Source organism: Octopus sinensis, linkage group LG2 (genome assembly GCF_006345805.1).
Source record: "Octopus sinensis linkage group LG2, ASM634580v1, whole genome shotgun sequence".
In the NCBI taxonomy this organism is placed as follows: domain Eukaryota; kingdom Metazoa; phylum Mollusca; class Cephalopoda; order Octopoda; family Octopodidae; genus Octopus; species Octopus sinensis.
The window spans coordinates 90,176,887-90,201,419 of record NC_042998.1 but is presented as its reverse complement, the minus strand read 5'-3'; the positions used below and the strand labels follow the sequence as shown (position 1 = coordinate 90,201,419).

The 24,533-nt window shown below is 34.6% G+C and overlaps 1 protein-coding gene across 1 annotated transcript in view; it reads right to left on the bottom strand.

The window, feature by feature from the left end:
- LOC115232219 (epidermal growth factor-like protein 8) overlaps positions 1-24,533 on the bottom strand; it is a 78,588-nt gene that overhangs the window by 1,547 nt on the left and 52,508 nt on the right. Inside the window, exons 3-6 of the mRNA XM_029802064.2 lie at positions 11,266-11,384; positions 4,284-4,379; positions 3,977-4,099; positions 2,170-2,258 (exon numbers count right to left, since the gene is read on the bottom strand). Coding sequence (XP_029657924.1) covers positions 2,170-2,258; positions 3,977-4,099; positions 4,284-4,379; positions 11,266-11,384 — 427 coding nt within the window. The remainder of the gene's footprint in view (positions 1-2,169; positions 2,259-3,976; positions 4,100-4,283; positions 4,380-11,265; positions 11,385-24,533) is intronic.

The window sequence follows — 24,533 nt, the reverse complement described above, 5'->3', positions numbered from 1 at the left end:
ATAATATATATATATATATATATATATATATTATATATATATATATACATATATAGGGGAGAATTCACAAAAAAAACCCCCAAAAGACCAAGACACAGGTGGTGTACACAACAAACAGACGTATTAGTTTAACGCTCGGGAAGTGTAAAAGTATATATATATATATATATAATATATATATATATAATATATATATATATATATAATATATATATATATACATATATATATATATATATATATATAATATATATATATATATATATATATATATATATATATATATATATATATATTCATGTGTGTGTAATAGTCGGAAAAGCCGCATTATCTTTTCTACTACAGGCTAAAGATCTGAGATTGTTTAGAGACGGGGGCTTGTCGATTACATCACCCTCAGAGCTCAATTGGTGCTTATTTCATCGACCTCGAAAGTATGAAAGGCAAAGTCAACATCGGCGGAATTCGAACTCAGAGCGTTGTGACAGACGAAATGACGTTAAGTATTTTCTTCGTCGATTATGTCGGCTTCCCGTCTTGGAAAAAGTTGTAATATCGATTTCAAATTTTGACACAAGGCTAGCAATTTCAGGGTAGAGGGTCAGTCGATTACAACGACCTCAGTGCTCAACTACAACTTATTTTATCGGTCCTAAAAGAATGAAAGGCAAAGTTGACCTCGGCACATGTCTACTCAGAACGTAAAGATGGCCGAAATGCCGCTAAACATTTTGTACAGCGCGCTAAAATTCTACCATCTCGCCGCCTTAGGAAAAGTTGTAATATCGCTTGCAGGATCTGCATGCGACATCTTTTGTAAACCGCATAGCAAAAGTGATGCCAAAACTCTTGATCACTTAAATTAGTCAGTTTAAATTGAGTAGCTACTTAATTTACTCGTATTTATTCAAGGTTTAGTATCATATCATTTAATATATACAGTATTTAAATATGAGCTACTAATAGTTTCATGCAGTGGAAGCAATGATTCGTTAGATTTATATTGTATCTCCAAGCAATCTTTCAAGCTCAGTACACATGGTTGCTGTTAGTTGGAAAGCAAAATGCTGGTGTATGAGAAAAAACCGAAAAGAGGGTTTTGCAAACGGTGGAACGAAAAACAAAAGGTGAATAAAAGTGGAAAAAGAAAAGAAAAGACAGAAAACCAAGAGTTATCGAAAACAATTAATCTATCTAGAATAATTAAATGGCGAGGATGCTAAAGTCTGCGAAACAGCTGCTCAATCCGGAGAAGCTGGTGTCCTCCAGTTTTGCATAAGACATTTCTCCGTGTACTTGCATTTGCTCAAAATTTCGGATCTGGAATTAAGTTGTGTGATGGATTTCTTGAATCTAAGAAAGATATGCGATTTTTCAGCAACATGTAACTTGCATCTCTCTTATCCATTTATAAATGGCGTAGAATTCTCCACGATTCTCCACTTGATTGTCTGTGGTGTGCAGTTTGTTTTCAGATCCCACGCATGGCTAGCCAACTCAGAGGCTTTATTTTTATCGATGAGTTTGCATATCGTCTTTTAAAGTTGCGACTCCATAAACCGGCACAAATTTTCTTTTCAATTACATTATTTTGAATCACTACTGTTTATCACTACCGAGTTTATCAAACACGCTTGATCAAGATAGCAATGCTTATCTATTAATGCCAGACAAGTTTTTGCCTATGTTAGTTTTTAAAAAGTGGATGGGGGACATAATTTTACTGGGTCGATTTTTAGGTTTCCTATTTTTAATTGAAAGGTTCTAAGATGTCTTATTGAAGACGCTGTTAGCTAGGGCATTGTTACAGTAGGGGGACTGCCTTTCAAATATTTCCTTTGAACAGGGGAGATTAGATATCCCGTTACTAATGTTGGTTTGGTATTCTATATCTCTAGTACAGAAGTTATAAAAGTCGTATTATTGCCTTGTGTGTGTGTAAATGTGTTTGAGTGTGTGGCTATATACGATTAACGTTTTTAATGTGTCCATTCGCAATTCATGACAATGTATGATTTGTGATAAATATGGCTACTATAACAGTTTGAGCAATCGTGAAAAGGCCTTCCATAGTTGGCTCGAAAGAAATTTTGTTGTACATTCTCAGATCAAACGTAATAGAATAAAATCGATTTTTCGAGAATATTTAAAGCATCAAATTAAACATACCTTTTCTTTTTCCAGTATTATAACCTTTTCTGTTAAATTCTTGACATCAGCTTGTAAGTCTCTGTATTCTTCATTGCATGTTAAACATACTGGTTGGAAAGAGACGACAGGAACTAATTTAGCATGCATCAATATCATATAATTTGAATATAATTTGAATATTCACAACGATAATACGTGTATAATAACATGGAACAAAAATGCCACTCATATACGCAATAATTGTATCCCATGTTCTATCTATCTATCTATCTATCTATCTATCTATCTATCTATCTATCTATCTATCTATCTATCTATCTATCTATCTATCTATCTATCTATCTATCTGTATGTCTGTCTGTCTGTCTGTCTGTCTGTCTGTTTGTCCCTCTCCCCTTCTCTCTGTATATATTTAATATATTTACGTGTGTGTATGTTTGTATGTGTATATATATATATATATGTGTGTGTGTGTGTGTGTGTGTGTGTGTGTTTGTGTGTGTGTGTGTTTGTCCCCCCTAGCATTGCTTGACAACCGATGCTGCTGTGTTTACGTCCCTGTCACTTAGCGGTTCGGCAAAAGAGACCAATAGAATAAGTACTGGGCTTACAAAGAATAAGTCCCGGGGTTGATTTGCTCGACTAAAGGCGGTGCTCCAGCATGGCCGCAGTCAAATGACTGAAACACGTAATATATATATATATTTACACACACACACACAGGCGATTGAGCAAATGAATGAAAGTAACACTCGACACATTTGGTAGGAGCTATGAGAGTTTATCTCAACTTCAGATGACTTAAAGTTTCATGCTAATGGCACCATTTTCGCGAGTTTTACTCGATTACATCGATCTTGATATTTAAGTCTGGTGCTTATTTTGTCAAAAGCTGTTTCTTGTAGTGTTAAAATAATATAATATACAGCATTTAGACAGGTGAAACCAAAAACCCAAAGGCAGTCACATAGAGGCATGTACAGGACAGAATTCTGCGTAAATTACGTCATACAGTTTCAATTCACAATGTGTTGGACAATCCGAGACTATTGTTGAAAACACTTACCCAATGTGCTGCGCAGTGGGGTAGAATTCAGAACCATGTGACTCGAGTAAACATCTTAATCCACAGCTACTTATATATACCTTGCAGGTCGGGACCAGGTAGAGTAGCCTATTCCGCTCAAAAGGTCCCTGAATAGGGGTTGTTTAAGGGTGTTGAGCGAAACACCCATGTTTCCAAAGGTGAATTATCTAAACTCCAAAGTATTTTTATCAGCACATGGCTATGATGCTCCCTTACTACTTCTGCTCGTGATCAGAGATGCACATATCGTCAACCAATAAGGGACATGCTCAATTGGTTATGGTCAAACAACTGACAAGGAAATCTGTGGTATTGAGCAGAATATTTGTTGTAGCCCATGTTTTTATATCAAGACAAAACAATGTACATGATAATATTCCCAATCAGTTAAGATGAGAAGCCATGAAAGCCACTGCCTGGTACTGCATCAGGGCATTTATCATTATTATTATTATTATTATTATTATTATTATTATTATTATTATTATTGTTGTTGTTGTTGTTATTGTTGTTGTTGTTGTTGGTGGTGGTGGTGTTGCTGTTGTTGTTGTTGTTGTTATTGATATTACTGTTGTTGGTGGTGTTATTACGCTAGTACATGCTATATTTTATATTGAAGTTTGGTGACAAGTCTCCTCAAACTCCAAGAATCTTTCTTAGGATTCTTACAGAATACAGGATGGTATTTTTCTGCAGGTCGACAATGTGAGTTTCAATGCCCCTGAAAGAACTACTTACTTTCACAAGAGGTCTTGTCTTTGGCCACCTGGAACCCTTCGTAACACCCACATTCATAACTTCCTAGTGTGTTCAGACACGTTTGCTGACACATGTGCATTTCTTGACTGCATTCATCCAAATCTGTTCAGTTAAAAAAAACAAAACAAGAAACAACTTGAAATAAAAGAATATTATGTTATCAGGTAAATTAAACAAGATCACTTTAATGACCGTTCGACATGTTTCTATTAATGGCAAGGACATTTATGAATTATTAATTAGGCATTATATTTTTATATTGGTTTGGAGTTTTAAGTTCACATACCTGTTTCACATGTTGGTCCAGCCCATCCAGTGTTGCATCTACAAGTGTCTGGACCCGTACAAGTTCCGCGATTATTACAATCCGTACGACACACAGCTACCAATTAAAGATATATTTTATTTAAAATATAGCCAAAGCAAGAAAAAAGGAAAATATGGCGAAGTATTCTCAAACTTTAATCACAAGTTGCTTGTAAAAATTATTTGAAACATAGTCACAAGTTCAGAAATTTGGCGGAGGGGACAAGTCAAATATATCGATTCTGGTATCTAAGTTTCAAACTAGTTAGGGGCCTTATGCCTATATTAGAAACGAGTTTTATTAAGGCTTGGCAGAATTATCACCGCACTGGACAAACTGCTCAGCGGAATTTCTTCCTGTTCCTTACGTTTTGAGCTCAAATTCCGTCGAAGGCGATATTTGCCTTTCATCTTTTTTGGGGTCGGTAAAATAAGTACCAAAATTTCAAACCCTTTGCCTATAGTAGAAAATATTATTATTATTTTTATTTTCTCTTTATTACAGATTTTGTTGGAACTCCTGGAGTCTTGCATATGTAGCGCGCTTACGACCTGCAGCCTACGGTACCATGCTATTCGTTCTTTTCAGCTAATACTTCCCTTATTATTATTATTCCAAACTAATCTAATTAGCAGGAATGTTATCTTGAGGTTTGGTGAGAAAAAATCTCAAACCTCGAGAATTTTTTAATGATTCTTGCAGACTACAGAATAACTCTTTTCTGCAGGTCGAAAATGCAAGTCTAAATTCTAATACCTTTCAGTCCCTTTGGTGGCAGTTTGAATGTTTTACCAAGTGCACCAGTTGATACAGGAATAATTGTTGTCCTTGTTTTATACAATCCCCTCAATTCTCTGTCTAGATCCTAATGTTTCTCCTTTTATTTTCACTTTCTTTGATATAGAAGTCTGTTGTCATAAGGTATTATTACAATGTCAACCATCTTACACTCCTTATTTTGTCCTCTATAATCATATCTAGTCTTCTTGCTTCAATAGTATGGCCAGTTTTTATGGGAAATCCCACCATATCCTATAACACTTATCCTATAACACAGACACTGGTTCGTGTTCGTACCACATTTCTGTTATTTTGAAACGACACACTTGGCTGACACCTCAATGCATTCTTTTTCCTACACAATCAAAGCTGCGCTTATACTCTTATTCTGCTACCTTACTGCATTCACTTAAGAGATGATTAATACTTTCGTCTCCTTTCCTGTAGATTCTACAGTTGCTTTCTGACTGAGTTTTGTCGACCTTTGTCTTATCAAATTAGTGCTAATGGCGTGTTCCTGAGCAGCTATGATTAGCATTTCGGTTTCTGGTTTCAGGTTTCCGACATAATCAGCGTCATCCATTCCGACATTTCAGGTCATCCATAATCAGCGTTCATTACTTCCAACATCCTCGGTTTGATGCATGAATTGGCCATATAATTTCATCATCATCATCATTATTATTATTATTATTATTATTATTATTATTATTATTATTATTATTATTATATTATTATTATTATTTAGATTAAGTTTAAGACGTTAAAAAAACTTTAATATTTAAAACACATCTTTCATTTATCTCTTGTCCAGACGTGCAGACAAAGATGTATTTAGAATGGAGTATTTATAGTAACGCAAGCTTGTCAATGACTTTGGGGGTTTACGTGAAGTGCAACACTATATGTTGTCACTTTAGTAAATTCAGTGTCTATTAATATTTGTCTGCTGAAATTATCAGTAACTTGGTGCAGGAAGAAGAGAAAACAACATCAGCAACAATAACAACAACAATCAGAAGCTTTCAGTAGTTTGATAGACGATTTATTATTAAAAACACATCGCCTCGACTTAGTTTATAAATGAATGTATAAAATCTTGTTAAATTATGAATGCAACGGCAGGATATTTACAGTAATAAGCGTAAAAATGTAATAAAAATTAAAATTCAAGTCTTACAAACGCAGGCTCTCTTCCTTTTTCTCCGTATCACATGTAAACATAAGCACATATGCAAAAACTTATGTATATACATAAGCTCACACAATTATACATTTTTACTTGAAGCAAAAAACGAATACGCTAATATAAAAATTTAATTTGAAGTTAAAAAATAGGACACTAAAATTCGAGGAAATCAGCGAGTGCTTTTTGCTTTAGAAAATATTTCAAATAATGGAATAGGGTTTAAGACAAGAAATAAGATAAACGTTTCGGATGTTTGTCGAGCTATATGGAGAGAGAAAGGGAGTGAAAGAGAGAGAGAGAGAGAGAGAGAGAGACAGAGGAGAGAGAGAGAGACAGAGAGAGAGAGAGAGAGAGAAAGAGAAAGGAAGAGAGAAACAGAGAGAAAGACGGAGAGAGAAAAATAGAGAGAAAAGATGAAGGGAGAAGTAACGGTTTCATCACTGGATTCTAAACTGAGAAAATGAAAAGAATAATTGATTTTGAGACGGTAAATGTGGGGAGAAAGAGAGCGAGAAAAAGAGTCACGGAGAGAGAGAGAGAGAGAGAGGGGGGAACAGAAAGGGGAGGTGAAAGTGAGTGGGCTATGGTTTGTGTGAGTGATCATGATATGAGACGAGACGAAACATAGGAGAGGGTAGTTCGAAAAATAGGGCAATTAAAATGGTAAGGCAGGTGAGATATGAAATAAGAGAGAAAGCTGCACATGATGGTGATCAGGCTAAGAATAAGAAGCATATGAACAATAACAATGTCGCATTCACTAAAACACAATGACAGAGGAAGAGAGAACGGCAATAAGTTGACGGAACAAGGGACGAATAACAGCTTGTTGAAGAATTTAATTTAAAGAATTTTTAAGATCCGAAAACTGAAGTATCATGATTGGTGCGACTCCAAGTGGAAATGCACAGAGGTTTATGCTGAAAGGTATAGAAGGGATGAAGATGGTTGAAAAAGAAAAGTAGAATGGTGACCATATGCAAAAATGTACAAGAGTTCAAATTATATCTGCAAATATGCAATGTACACACACACATATACATACATACATACATACACACACACACACACACACACACACACACACACACACACACACACACACCACACACACACATATATATATATATATATATATATATATATACAGGGTGATTGAAAAGTAACTCCCTATTTTAAAATACTTATAATTTATTCAACGATAATTTTTTTTCTCAAATTTGTTGTATCTGTTCTTTGATGTATGGGGATTGATTCTATGTTGTTAGATTTTCTTTCAAATTGATTATTTTGTTTGAAATTTAGAAGCCTTACAAACATCGCCTGATCTCTTTAAAAATATCCTCTGGAGTGATGAAGCGGTATACGACTTGATGGGTTTGCGAACCGTCGTAGCTGCACTACTGGGCTGGAGAAGATCCTCGTGTTACCTCTGAAAAAATGCAGAATCGGTGCAAGGCAACGGTATTTTGTGGAATGACTTCGGACAGGATCGTGGGTCCTTTCATCCTTTGCAATACCATGAATGCGGAAAGGTACCGCACCATGCTGCAAGATGAAATCAGGCCAGTTATCAGTACTTGGGAGAATATTGAAGATTTGATTTTTATACAAGATGGTGCTCCTCCACATGTTGCTATTGTTGTTCGTAAATGGGTGAATACCCACTTCCCTGGGAGATGGATGGGTCGTCGAAGTCCGCATGATTGGCTGGCCAGAAGCTCTGATTTAACACTCTGTGGCATTTGTCTTTGGGGTTGGTTAAAGGAGCAAGTCTACTCTACCAAACCAACGACTTTGGAAGAACGTGAAGGGCGAATACGAGAAGTTATGTCTTCCACCTCACAAGAGTTCCAGTTGATGCGATTCCCGGGCCTCTTCAGAAGCTGGTGGCGAATGCTGGTGTCTATATCGAATTTTAAATAAAACTTCATGCTTTGTGCTTTCTACACATATTAAGTTTTTCTAAAAATCATTGTTAATAAAATAAATTATAAGTATTTTGAAATATGTAGTTACTTTTCAATCATCCTCTATATGCATATACATGCACACACACACACACACACACACACACACACACACATATATATATAAACACAAATATACAAATAAAAATATACATATATGCATACAAACACACACATGCTTCTACACTCACCCTCCCACATACACACACACAAAAATTAAAGAGATATACTACAAACGGAAGAAATGGAAAAACTTCCTTTCATCAGCTATCTAGAAATCTTTGTAGTCTCGACGTTTTGGTAGATACCGATAAAACCAGTTGAATTATTAACCGGAGAATATGGCTGTCAGGGATTTATCTAGTCCTTAGCAACTTTTGCTTTCAACAACACTTCTTGCCGACAAAACCAATGCTAGCATTTCTTTACTGTTAGCAGTAGAACTAAGGCATTTGCATATAATTTTGACAATAATATGCGGAATAAAACACACACACACACACACACACACACACAATATATGTGTGTGTATAAGTATAAGTATGTATGTCATTATTCAGTTTTATTTCAAGATCTCTTGAAAATAGAGGAAGAGCCGGTTTCTAACCTAGATCCAAGGCTCCTTTATTGGAATTACAATAACATCAACAGGGTATTTGTGCAGATTTGTATATTTTGTTTTATGTATCACTTCTCATGCAAATACTTGCATATCTAGACATGCTCATATATACTTAAATGATAAACTTTCTCCTTTTCTCCTTTCTGGTTTTGAGAAGCCTAATTTCTAAAGAGTGGTGTTTAGGCAGTGTGTTACATATCCCAGTCCCCCAATAATTACAGATATAAACTTGAACTTGTAATCTGGATAGAGTAACTACAGTTCTCTTAATAGTTCAGCGTAGGTATTCTCTTTTTCGTTGATTTTTAGCTTTGTGTTATCATCCGCTGGGCAGCTGATTTTCACAACTTCTCTATCCTAAATCATTATATCAGGTCTATTATGTTTACATTTCATTGAAGTTTTCACTGGGACATTCCACTAGTACTCCTTTCTTTCTTTCTTTCTTTCTTTCTTTCTTTCTTTCTTTCTTCTTTCTTTCTTTCTTTCTTTCTGCATGCATGCATGCATGAAGTTTTGAAAAAACAAGAACTTTAGTTATTTGATTCATTCGAATTTATATACCGACTACCAGCAGTCACATGCTGAAATGCAGATACAACTGTACGTATATATTTTAATTTTCACTTCACTCTTTATATAACTTACGTAGAGTGCTGTGTAAAATAAGGGAGACATACTAAGCAAGTTTGACATATGTCATCTATACAGGGAGGCCCAGTAATACGTGACTAAAATAATTTTTTATGCTTTCATTGAAACTGCTCAGATTGAACTGATTGGAATCAAGAATGTGTCAATAGAAATTTCAAACGTGTTCCACGAAAGATACTTGTGTATAAATAAATACTCTAGATTATTTCATGGGCATGTTTGTGTATATATAAAGCTGCACGAAAATAAAATGTAGGCGACTACACACATTGATAATACAGAAAGGCAGGTTTGATTTTCTATTTATAGTAGAGGAAATCGGTGTTGACGTTAGTTAGAAATGAATCCACTATGTAATAAGTATGAACACCGATACAGACGTCTACCAGGCGTTCAAGGCTCTTTTTCACATGAAGATATGGTAAAAGATATTCAAAGTTGGTGATACAGGAATTTGAAGCAATTCAAATTTTCAATGAAATAATTGATCTTCCTGAAATACAAACGAGCAAGAACACTACACAAATATGTATGTAGCAAAAAACAAAAACAAAAGCAAAACAAAACAAGCAAGAGCCCTCAGAGAGCGCAAACCTCCGCCAAAGCAACACCAATGTGTTCTCAACAATTAGCCAGTGATGATTTTTAAAATGAGAATATCTGAAATAAACTCGTCTGATCTCACAAAAGAGAATACTAAAAATGAACCCGACCACTCTCAAAAATTAAGTAAAAAACCACAGGAAAAATAATCCAGAATCCTTGTCCGGTACCGGGTCGATTCCCAAATCTAATCAGTTCGTGCCAGTCACGAGGCCAAACATCCCTGAAATTTCATCTGAATCCATCCAGCGGTTCTTAAGATATCTTGTCCACGGAAAAATAAACACGACTGTAAACAGTACCTCCGCCTTAGCGAAGGCGGAGGTAATAAAATAAATAAATAAATAAAATAAAACGAATTCAGTAATTTATGATTTCTTTGTTGCATTTGAAATTTAAATCGTCATCACAACGAATTTTACCTCAAATTCGCAAACCATATATTAGTTTGTCTTAAGTTCGTTTAACTGGCAAATAAAATAACTTCAGATGGCTTCATATTTTATGATATCCTTTCTGCTACAGACGCAAGTGCTTGGAATTTTGGGAGAGGAGCTAGTCTCTTACATCGATTTCAGTGCGTAACTGCTTCTTATTTCATCGACCCCGAAAGGATGAAAGGCAAAGTAAACCTCGGCGGAATTTGAACTCAGAACATAAAGCATTTTGTCCGGCAAGCTAACAACTCTGTCAGCTCGTTACCTAATGATATCTTATGATATCGACACTAATAACGAAAGCATTAGGCCTTGTGATTTGTGCTATTAGGATAACGATCATAATGTCGTACGTTCGATTCCTGGCCCGGGTGGCGTTTTGTGTTCTAGAGCAAGGTGCTTTATTCCATGTTGCTTCAGTATATTCATCTGCAAGTGCTGCATCCTCGAGGTTTTGCTGGGTTAAGGGTCGAGAGGGTATCTATGTCAGCTCACAACTACATAGATGCCTTTTTAGGTGCCTGTGTAGTCTCGAGCAGACATAGAAAGGATGATGCATGCTACTAAGTCATACACACTTGCGAGTGACTGCTGTAGTTTGATTATTAATATATGTTTAAAAGGAAGAAATTTAATAGTGATAAAAAATGGTTGATAACCTGGGGAAAAAAGATAGCGGATGATACAAATAAAATATTTTACTCACGTTTGAGACAATCCCGGGAATTTTTATCAAATTGCAGCCAACCAGGACAACAGCTGTTGATCAGTTTAGTTTGTACTTCTGTCCGGTACACCTTCCGCATGGCGAGTTTGTAAACAACCCTATAATAGAAATCATTTTAATGAAAACTCAAAAGAATGGTATATTATGGAAAATATGTTATTATATAGAGACGTCGAAAAGTAGATCAATAAACAATTGAAATTGAAATCATTTAATTTGTGTGGGTGAACCTTGAATTTTATGAAAACGGTTGTAGCTTAGTACAAGTTGATTTCCCTAATGTACTCTTAAACGTAAGCCTTTCTGTCTAAAATAACTTTCAGTATATTTCTTTTTCCTGGAAGATTGAAAACTGAAGAATGTTATTACTTATTTTATCAACACGGTAAAGTAATTTCCCGTCATTCATGATAGGCAGATAATTTACGAAGAAAGTGGAAATAAGAGAATGAGGGATCAAAAGATAGTAAGAAATATATGGAAGGTAGTACACTAGACAAAATAGCTTTGTCAAGTTTATTCGCTTCAGTATATTTCTTATAATAATTTTCACTCCCTTCTCGATAAAGAGAGAAGACAGTAAAATAAAAGGCGTTGAAAAAATACAAAACAACACACAAAAAAAACAAATAAAAAATTTTAAATGAAAAGAGAGTGTAAGGATTATATATATATATACACTATATATATTGGTACTATATATATGTATACATACATATATACATATGCATATACATATACATATATATATATGTATATATATATATATATATATATATATTATGTGAAATAGAAAGATGAATAATCTTGTAGTAGATTAATCAAAAGTTTAATCAAAAGATTAATCAAAAGTTTAATCAAAAGTGTCTTCTCAAATCATGCCAAAACCGTAACAGACAATTTGGTTAAAAACATCTCTCTAAGATTGTCTGGCTTGTCCGCCAGTGCCGATATTTTTATGCAGAAAGCGGAATTTTATAACGCCGCACTATCCAAGGCCGGTTATAGGCAGAAGGTAATTTATATTGATCCGGCCCTTCCGATGCCATCATTCGGTCATCAGGATAGGGCCGTATATAATAACATTAACATTTTAAGTAAGGACGGGAGCGCGGCGGATGCCGGGGTAGTCGCTCCCGCATTTAATTTAGCGAACAAGGATAATTATCGGTCCGGGAGGTCTTACACTAACCCAAGACCCGTTATTCATCCGAGAATCACCCACCCGAATGCGAGAGCTGGCGTCCCGACCCATCACACTGATAGGAATAAGCATATATGGTTTGTAATCCCCTTTGGTAAGCAGATTAGAACTAACCTCCCCCTCATGTTTAGACAAGCCATCGCCAATAACTTCCCCAGAAATTCTAAATATTACTCCACGGTTAACTCACATAAAGTTAGGATAGCTTTCTCCAACACTAAAAACCTCGCCCAGATAATCGCCTCCCATAATAATAGGCTACTTACTAAGACCCTATCTCCTTTTTCCGGAGGCACAGCCTCTTCCGCTCCCGGTTTAATGCTCAGTAGGAATAATTATAGTAGTAATAATGATATGAGAGCCAGTACAGTGACACATAATCTCAGCTCCAGCCAGGGAGTACCCACTAGGGGTATAGTTATAAATAGGGGTGTTGTGGTTGACGGTAATAATGGGAGTAGGGTAGAGAGCCCCATTAGCATCCCCAGCATCATTTCCCGCAATAGCAGTACCACGGGCAGTAGCAATGACAGCACTCTGATAGATAGTGGAGAATCAGGGGTATTCCTATAGTTAATAGTGACGTAGTGGAAAATAGAGTAGTAAGCGGCTGCAGGTCTCGGAACGAACATAGTGACAGGAACGCAGTTCTAATTTCAGAAACTAATCCTAGCAGATTAAGATTCACGTCGGCGAACTCCAAGATCAAAAACGCCGTCTACCAATGCAAGGTTTACACGGACTCAGATGCCTTCACTTATGTAGGGGCATCATCCTCAAGATTGTCTTTGCGTGTCTCCAACCATTACGCAACTTTTCGGAACGTGAACAAGCGCCAGACCACGGGACTCAGTAAGCTAATATGGCGACTGAAGGATGCGAACTTAAGCTATAGGCTGGAATGGTCAATTTTGTCGGTGGCCCTCCCATTTGATAGGGGCAGAAGACAGTGCAACCTTTGTGTCTCCGAACTCTTCCATATTTTGTTTGCCAGAGGCCGGATGGTAAACGGGCTCTTACAGTCGGCTTTTCGATGCCCCCATTGGCGGCGTTACACTTATCTGGCCTTTAAATAGCGTTTATAAATAATACCGGCACCCATAGCCCTTGGTAACAAATTCTGAAATAGCCTTTAAGATATCTACGATTAACCACTGCAAGGGGAATTACTCCTGTAAGACAAACGGGGCTTGGTTTTCTCACAGCGGGGGGTTTCCTTGACAAGGCAGGCTTAGATGAACACACACACACATAAAACATAATATATATATATATTTTTTTAATTTTTTTCTTTCTGCCACCCAACGGTTATCACGGCAGTAGCCACTGACAGCCGAACGATCAAACGCACACACGTACACAAAAAATGTTTTCTACCCCTACGCCAACACACACATATATAGAACAGTATACACACACACACGTCTCTAAGTAGATTTTTTCTCGCCCCTTATAAAACATCCAATATTCCTTAAATAGTCAGAACTTTATTCTCGGTCACAAAGAACATCTATACACCCTCACCCACATGATTGACCGATGCCTGACCCGTTGAATTCTTCAGCCACCGGTTCTCAACATACACTGATAAACAGTTTCGCCATGGGCTCTTAGGAGCACAGTTCGATTTGTTTTTTGCTCCGCCTCTGTTCTGTTTTTGTTTTTCCAACGGATTTCCTTTTTTCTTCCTGAAGAGAAAGACACAATATGATCCCATTATTCAATCGGATTTTGGTAATTTGTGCCTTTCGAAACACGTGTAGAATGAAATAAAACGATTTCTGTTCAATCTGCGTTCAGCTCCATTTCTTCAATTCACCAATAATGTTATATATATATATATATATATATATATATATATATATATATATATATAATATATAATATATATATATATACATATATATATATATATAATAATAATATTAGGGAATAAATCCAAATTTACAGGGAAAAATCAGATTTAGGACTGAATCCAATTTTATAGTAAAATATTATATAATATTAATTAGAGACAAAACCACTATTATGCAAATCAAACAAAGAAAGACTTAATCCAATACATAAAAAATTTTATATAAATTAAATAAAATTAAATTCGCCACTACAATTGTTTCGTGTCTCTTCTAATGACATTCATCAGGTGGTATTCAGATCTAAAAATAATCAATATTTTAAGATATAAATTTAAAATGACTAAAAAATATAAATAATATAAATTTATCAATGAAAAAATATATATATAATCTATATATAATCTATATATAATCAAGAACTAAAATAACCTCTATAAACAATTGAATATAATGAAACCTAGTATTTAAGTTCTCATATTTAAAGATGAAGAATCTAATTTCAAAAAACAAAAAGCAAAAATTAAAATATATATACATACATGCTCATACCCAAATATCTAAGTATATATATAAACATATCTAAGTACATACACTAACTCACACACCCATATATATATCTCTATACATACACATAAACTTCTAGGCAACGATAAATTAATAAAGTAGCCGTATACTTCTACACATTACTTATTCATACTCCCACACATACACATACAACCCTCATTCATAAACCACATCCAGCAGCCGCAGATACTCAACAACAACCCACAGAAACATTTCATTCTTAGCAATAAACTACCAAATACCATATACCACATATATACAACAACCATACATAAATACTTAAAACAAACACACACACACACATATTCCAAATACCACATACATACAGCAAACATACACAAATACGCAAACAAACACACACACACTCACACATTCACACATACATAAACACCCAAAAGAAAACAACATTTCTACACATAAACAATGCACACCCACACACACACAATCACTTACACACAACCGCACTCCCACCGCAACACTCCAACACAGAGGAGTAACAAATTCAGCAGATACATACACTCAGCCACACACATACAGGAACATTCCCTACTCAGCAATATACTATTAAAAACACCAACACCATTCTAAAACAAATTTATGAATAAGAATAATAACTTATATAAAATTATTCTATTATTAAACATAACCTAAGCCATTTAAAACGAACCTATCTATTTATCAAAGTATGTCTAAATTATTTAATAACTAATAACAAAGAAAAATACGATAAATAGATCACTACATAAACAACAAGATTAACATAATGAGAATATATTATTCAAAAGCTTATACATATTAAAATTACAATTAGGAGATCTTAAAAAATACGTACCTTCTATTCAATTTTAAGTTATGAAGTAAATTTAAAAGCCTAACTGTTACAGCGTTAACAAAATTACATTATCAAGGAAATAGAATATAATTTTAATAAATTCTTTGCGCGTGATGAACGAACGTTATTTTAAAGATTATGAATGGAATAGAATAGAATATGTTAATCAACGTAAATAGACTGAATTTACTAAAAAATTCTTTAATAAAGCAATCATGATAAACGAAACCCATACATACAAATATAATGATAAAACATCCCTTTACCAAATACACAATAACAAACCTATATAGCAATCCTCCCATCAATACATTCACACACAAATACACACACATATTTACACACACCCACAAACATATACATATACACACTCACATATACATATACATACGTACAATACTCGATATATCCACCAATATATTCACACCCACACCCATACAGAAAATAAATAAATACATATACATCCATAATAGTGGTTTTGTCTCTAATTAATATTATATATATATATATATATATATATATATATATAATATATATATATATATATATATATATATATATATATATACATATATATACATACTACATATATACATATATATATACATATATATATACATATATATATATATACGCATACACATACATACATACATACATCATCATCATCATCATTGTTCGACCGTGGTCGAGACAATACATACTTACATACATACTTACATACTTACATACTTACATACATACATACATACATACATACTTACATACATACATACATACATACATACATACATAATCAAAATAAGCAACAAGGATATCCAGAGGTAGTGCAGTAGGATCGTTTCATGCGACTCCATTTAATTGAACAATGCAAACATTACAGCAATTTAAAATGTAGAGAAATATTCAGCTGCATAAAAATTAAGAATTTAGTTAAATTCGAAGGACTCATTTGTATAATTTTATCCAGACAAAGAACATGTTTTACCAACATCATAGTTGTAACTGAGATTTTTTTCAAAAAAGACACTGCTTATCACTGATTATTTTTGTTATTTAGATTTAATTATTGGGGGCGGGGTTCAACTTTAATTTATAGGCTAGTTTACCAAATCTGAGAGAAGACAGTGTGTAGTATCATTTTAGGGTAGGTCAAAATAGATAGACAATTTAAGTGGCAAAGTCATAAATCACGATTTCTTTGAAGCAAAGCCATTTGGTTCAGTAAGAATATACTTCAGACAAGATGTTAGCTGCTATTAAGTAGACCAATGCTTAAGGGACAGGGAAAATCTTATCATATAGTAGTAGTACATTTACCTACTATAAAACAATAATTTTTAATCTACCATTTTGAATTATTAATTTTTTTCTAATAAATTATCTTACCTATTGATATAAATAAGCTAAATATACCTTACCATAGTTTTGGTAGATAAACCATTTTACCCCTTTTCTATAATGTTCTCCAAATGATTATTTTTTATTTATTTTTATTTTATTTATTTATTTTTACTTTTTAAATTTTTTCTTTCTCCCTCTCTCTCGTTTTTATTAATGTATATCAACATTTAGATACACATATGCATATTATGTATATGTATCTGAGTATGAATATGTATGCATGTATGTAAAATACATCATGGTAATATAATCTATTATAATACAATATTTGTGAATAGCTATAAAATCCATTTAATGTACAATCCTTAGTTTAATATACAGAGGTATTCAGCAGAATCGGTCAGCCAAGCGGTTATCTACTTCTGTATGGATCTGTTACATAAGTAGAAAAAATATCAAACATTTTGAACTGAATTTTTCAGCTTTCGCTCACATTGAATGATTAGATCTACAATCGAAAACATTCGTGCGTTGATCAGCCAATCTCTTTTGTGGATTGTAAAAAAGAGCTGTATTTTCTAATGTATGTTTTTATGATAGTGGGTATGATATGAGGAAGATTGGTCGGTACTAAGTTAGACGTGGATTGAGCCAATAACGGCCAAAACCAGTCTAAGTTATATCTAAAAAGATGAGTAACTACAGAGAGAGTTCCTCGCTGGCCCAGGTGTTTTAATCCCGTGAGGTGTGTTTACTTTTTAAGATATTTATTCAGAGCGTTGGTCTTTGATGATGATATTGACAACAAACAAGATTTGTAAATGCTGTTCAATTGTGTAAATTTGATGATTGTTTACAAGACACTGAATTGCCATTGTATTTAAGTAGCAATCCTGTTCAATATAAATGCAAACAAATCTATTTCTTAAATTCTTCAATAAGTATTCAGTAAAGATATCAATATATTGATTTTTTAAAAACCTTGGCTTCATTTACTTTGTCAGTGTAAGTGAATTGAAAAGATTGTATCAAAACCAGGTGCCAGAATCATCTTGCAGGAGTTTAACCACTTTAGTAACAAGATATTTATGTATTTCAGATTGTACAAATGGTATTCTAATAGTTATTTTCTCACCTAACTTTGGTTAAACATGTTCAAACAACTCTTTATCTTGAAATGAATTCCAGATTATTAAGATATGGCACGAGTGACTTTTTCGGTGAGGTTAACGTTAACTTCTGGATAAGTAAACTTTGACAAAATTTCTGTATTGATGATTTAGTCATGGATGGGTTGAGTGATATCTTTTGAACAAGATCCTAGTTTGTATATTGGTAACGAAGCTTTTAGAGTCTCCCTTTGCTACAAAGAAGTAATATGATCTTATAATAGAAGGTCTAGCTATGTTTACGACTGACTAAATGGCTATAAAGATAAGGCCGTGGTCTAAAGACGAAGATAATGAGACAGAATCTCTATGAAGAGATGAAAACGATTGGAAGGATAAATCAAATCTGTGAGCTTTATTTTGGTCCGAATTTGTTTCGCGAAAATACACAAGAGATAATTGACTGACACACAGACACACAAACACACAAACTGACAGACTCATACACACACACACACACACACACACACACACACACACACGTACACACATATACACACACACGCGCACGCACTCATAAATACGCACAGAAACATAATCATATATGTATAAATACATACACAAACACATACATATATACAATCACAAACAGACTACAAATAATTATTTATGTCACATTTCCTATCATATTGCATATATGCAGGTCAATACTAACTAGTCTATAAAACGCTTGTAATTTCTGTATAAAATTCAAGGAGGACATTTAGCAAGCTTTCCCGAGAAAATAAATAAAAGTATAATCTATTTTTAACGGGTTTTCATACTCAATTGCCTAAGATGGCTACTAAAGGATACTGACTGTGTAAATAAGCACGTTCGTAATATTTACAGAAATTCACATAGGACTTACAGCATTATTCTCCAGCAATTTCGGGGAGGGGATAGTCGATTACATCGACTCAAGCGTTCAACTGTTACTTATTTCAAAGACCCGGAAAGGCTGTAAGGCAAGTCTACCTCGGTGGAATTTGAACGCAGAGCGTAATGATGGACGAAATGCCGCTAAGCATTTTGCCCGGCGTGCTAACGATTGTCCCAGCTCACCGCCTTAGAAAATTAGTATTTAATATTGTAAGTAGTATATAATATATTGGAAACTGCTTTGCAATCGCCTGTTTTGCTCACAAGCTAAAGCCACCTCTCACAATGTTAGAAAACTCTACTCCATTTGGGTAACTGGTTGACTCAAACTTCGTTAATGAAGCTAAATGAACAGAAACTACACCGAAGTCTATCGGTTGAACCATACTAGTTTTTAATCACCCGGTTTAGCTCGACCTCCCGACCCTATAAGTGCTATTTGCAAAGCCCACTTCGTTTTTGTTAAGTCTCTAGTTTTCCTTCCCTAACGTGGCTGAGCAATAGAAAACGTCTTTTATCCTAGCCAAAAATTTGTCTTGATTCCTTCTGTCAATGAGTTCATCTTTCCAGGCTAGATAAAAGAAGTACCTTTCAAGTCCCGGGGTATATATATTCCGCTGTTCCTTTTCTTGACATTGGGCCAATGCATGTGAGAAACAATATTGAAGTAGAGATCAATACTTGTGCATGTGTGTGTGTATATATTTACACACATATACACGTTCACATATTAATGTACACACACGCACACACGCGTCTATCTATCTATCTATCTATCTATCTATCTATCTATCTATCTATCTATCTATCTATCTATCTATCTATCTATCTATCTATCTATCTATCTATATATCTATCTATCTATCTATCTAAGTCACAATATATGGATTCAAATAATCCAGTAGTACTCGTAAAAAACTTCCTTAATGTAAGTAATTTATTTATTGTTAAATATAGTAATATAAATTATTTACATGTTTTAAGATACTGAACAATTTGTCGTGATATTTGAATTTTCTTATTGTTAAATAAAATTGCTGTGTCATTTATGACTTATACACACACACAGACACACACACACACAAATATATTAGCTACAGAGGTAGTATTAATACTAACAAGTAATGTTTATTCCCACTTAAACGACGATGTTCTGTTAGAACAAACTTTACTGCGATAGATACCTTGAGAAAACCTCGCATATAGGCTTTGGTGCAAAATGCACACTTGTTTATATCACTAGCAGGGAGATAAATCGTCACCAACTCCTGCGCCGAGACCAGCACATCACGGGATTTCGACCTTCCATTGTTTCATGGGTATTGTACGCTCGATCGCTAACGAGAGCAGTGACTAACCTCCCGCTAAACATATATAAAGAGAGAGAGAGTGAGAGAGAGAAAGAGAGAAAGAAAAGAGAGGGGAAGAGAGATAGCTATCTTTGTGTGGGTATGTAAAAAAGAACGTGACACCTAAGAAATACGATGGGTACACAATACGACAGAGCAAAAAGAAAGGAAAAAACACAAAAGCAACGCAAAATACAAAGCGATGAAAAAAAAGAGGAAGAGAGAATTTTGGGACGATTGAGGAGGGACACACACACACACACACACGCATATACATACATATATATATTATATATATATATATATATATATATATTATATATATATATATATATATAATATATATATATAATATATATATATATATATATATATATATATATATATATATATATATATATATATATATATATATATATATATATATATATATATATATATATAATATATATATATATATAATTCGAGACAAAACCACTATTTTAAAACCAAACAAGGAAAGACTTAATCAATACATAAAATTTTAATACTGATTAGAAGATCGAAAATCCACCTGAAGATTGTCGGTAGCAGACATGAAACAATTGTAGTGGAGGTTTATTTAATTTATATTAAAATTTTATGTATTGATTAAGTCTTTCCTTGTTTGGTTTTAAAATAGTGGTTTTGTCTCGAATTATATTATATAATATTTTACTATAAAATTGGATTTAACCCTAAATCTGATTTTTCCCTGTAATTTTGGATTCATTCCCTAATATTTATTATTTTATATATATATATATATATATATATATATATATATATATATATATACAGAGGAGAGAGAGAGAGAAAGAGAGAGGAGGAAGTGGTGGTAGTTAAAACATTGCACAAGACAGATAATATAATGGTAAAGAGGAGGAACGATGAGTATACTTTTCTCCTCTACCTTCTCTAACTCTTCTTAACCCGTAAATACATTGAAATCAGTCTAATATCACACATTTAGGTAAGATTGTTTCCGTGCGGTCAGGCCAGTGAAGAAGTGAACAGAAACTTTTCCTTGCAGTCACCGTAATCAGAGACGAGCGAGATCTAGACGGCATGACTTGATGAAATATAAGTAAATGAAACTTGTTCCGATGTTTGTATGGGTGTATCTGTACGTGTGTGACTTTGTTGTTGTATGTATGTATGTATGTATGTATGTATGTATGTATGTATGTATGTATGTATGTATGTATGTATGTATGTGTGTGTGTGTGTGTGTGTGCATGCGTGTCTGTAAATGCACACTATAAATGCGTCACTATTATCAAGAACAAACGACACACGACTAAAGCAGTTTCTGAAGAAAGAGAAAATCGCCTTTTTTTAATAACAATACCCGATTGCTCTCTTAGCATTTGTGATTATTTTTATCTTTAAAGCAGAGGCGCGAAAAGAAAGCTGATAAACGAGATTGTTGTGACGAATTTTCTACCTCTATCTCATTGTTGGTCACAAAATAGCAATATCTATCTATCTATCTATCTATCTATCTATCTATCTATCTATCTATCTATCTATCTATCTATCTATCTATCTATCTATCTATCTATCTATCTATCTGGGGCGAACCTGGACGTCGACGAGGAGTACCTGACCCGCCTGTTCAGGACGACTTTCGGGCCAGGGCCCATGGACAACTTCCAGAGATCCCTGGCCTGGCAGTGCTACCGAGAAGCGCTACCCGTTCGGGATAAGCTCTACAGACACGGCTCGAGAAACACGGGGCCGACCTGCCCGAGATGCGGTCAGTGCGACGAAACCGTTCTGCACGCACTCGTGCAGTGTCCAACAATTTCCGACCTGTGGGCTTATGTCGAACAACTGCTGTCACGTGTGGGACGAGTCGGTTTATCAGCTGAGTCTATCGTCAATATTGTCACGCCTCCTTCCTTCAAACGGGAAGGAAGAGCTATTTTCATCATCCTTGTGGCTATGGCGAAAGAATGTATCTGGTGGACGCGTCTGAAAGGATTGGAGACAAACACTTTCCTCTCTGGTCAATCTCTCATCAACTTCTTCAAGTACCACTTGAAAAGGAAGGTGAGAGTAGAGAGGCAAGTTTTGTCTAGCGAATATTTTAAAAAAAGATGGGTGAATGTAGCAAGAATGGCACGTATGAATGACGAAGCCACCTTGAGCATGATCCTATGAACCCAGAAATTGAAAACAGAGAGTTGCTTATTCGCAAAAAAAAAAAAAAAAAAAGAAATATAACATGTGACTCCATTGACCGAGGTTACCGTGGTCTTTTCCGTAGGCTTTTCTTTCCACGGGTAAACCTCACCTGTCCTCCCCTTTACACTTCATATTGACATTTCTGTGATAACGATCCCTATTGATCAATTTTTTTTTTAACCCCCCTTTTTTTGTCCTCTTTCTCTCCTTTTACGATCCCTTTTGATCGAAACTCCCCTTCCTTTTTTTTTTTTTTTTTAAAAACCTTCAAAAGAAAAGCTCTACCTTGTAATTTGTTCTATCTGTGTGCAGCCCTGTGTGGCTAATAAAGAAACATATCTATCTATCTATCTATCTATCTATCTATCTATCTATCTATCTATCTATCTATCTATCTATCTATCTATCTGTCTGTCTGTCTATCTGTCTGTCTGTCTGTCTGCTTGTCTCCCTCTCTCTCTCTCTCTCTCTCTCTCTCTCTATCTATCTATCAATCTATCTATCAATCTATCTATCAAGGTAGCTATCAATCTCTCTCTCTCCCCCTACTCTCCTTCTGTAGCTCTTACAGTGTCTGCTCTACACTCCTTTCGCGCACCAAAAATGAGCCATCGACCGATTAGATGTTTCTTAAATAACTCTGTAGAAACCGAACAATATAGACTACAAGACTCTACCTCTCACCAATTTACACTCTCGACCCCACTACCCCACCGACTACCACATATTTAAGTAATTCAATAACCTCCTGCAAAAAGAGGACTTCAACAAGCAAACATCTGCTCAAAATGCCTTAAAAGAATTCGTCAATTTCAGTAGTTCAAAATTGTATTCTACAGTAGGCTCTTGTATGTTTTTAATGATTTATAACAGTGATACAACACAATTGTTAATAACAGAGTTTTCAACTCCATTTAACATCAAGTACTAATACCGAAAGAGAATTTTAAGATTTTGTTTGACTTTTCAACAAAATTTTCAAATTTTCCTACAATAAAAAAATGTCAACCTACATTATTACTCTCTCTCTAAAACAAGAGTAAATGCATTTTAAGGTGAATTGCTATCGTTCTTCTGATGTTGCTCGTTAGATTTTAAAAATCCGAGTTATTGAAGCTGAATGACATCGCCCATGACTCTTTAAAGAGCTTCTGGGATAGGTGAAAGGGAAGGAGAAAAGTATCTTCAAATTGGAAGCGTGGTCTTAAAGGTGTCAGGTGAGAGTGTGTTAAACTGAGCAACGGATTACTCTATTATCCAAGTAGGCCATGGCAGAATTCGAACTCAGAACACAAAAAAGCTAGAATAAATATCACAAAGCAACCGGTTCAACGTTCATACTGTTCTGCCAGTCCAGTACGCTAGATTGGTACTATTTTCTTTTAATCAAACTCGAGCGGATGGAAGGCAGTCTCCTCACGCGTGGGGGATTTTTTTTTATTAACATGTAGACATAAACATATAAACATATAAGCGCAGGAGTGGCTGTGGTTCCAGTTCAATTCCACTGCGTGGCACCTTGGGCAGGTGTCTTGTATTATAGCCTCGGGCCGACCAAAGCCTTAAGAGTGGATTTCATAGACGGAAACTGAAAGAAGGCTGTCGTATATATATATGTATATATATATATATATATATATATATATTATATATATATATATATATATATATATTATATATATATAATATATATATATATATATATTTATGTGTGTGTGTCTTTGTGTCTGTTTGTCCCTCCCCATCACCGCTTGACAACTTGTGTTTGTGTGTTTGCGTCGCCGTAACTTAACGGTTCTGCAAAATAGACCGACAGAATAAGTACCCGGCTTTAAAAATATGTACTGGAGTCGATTTATT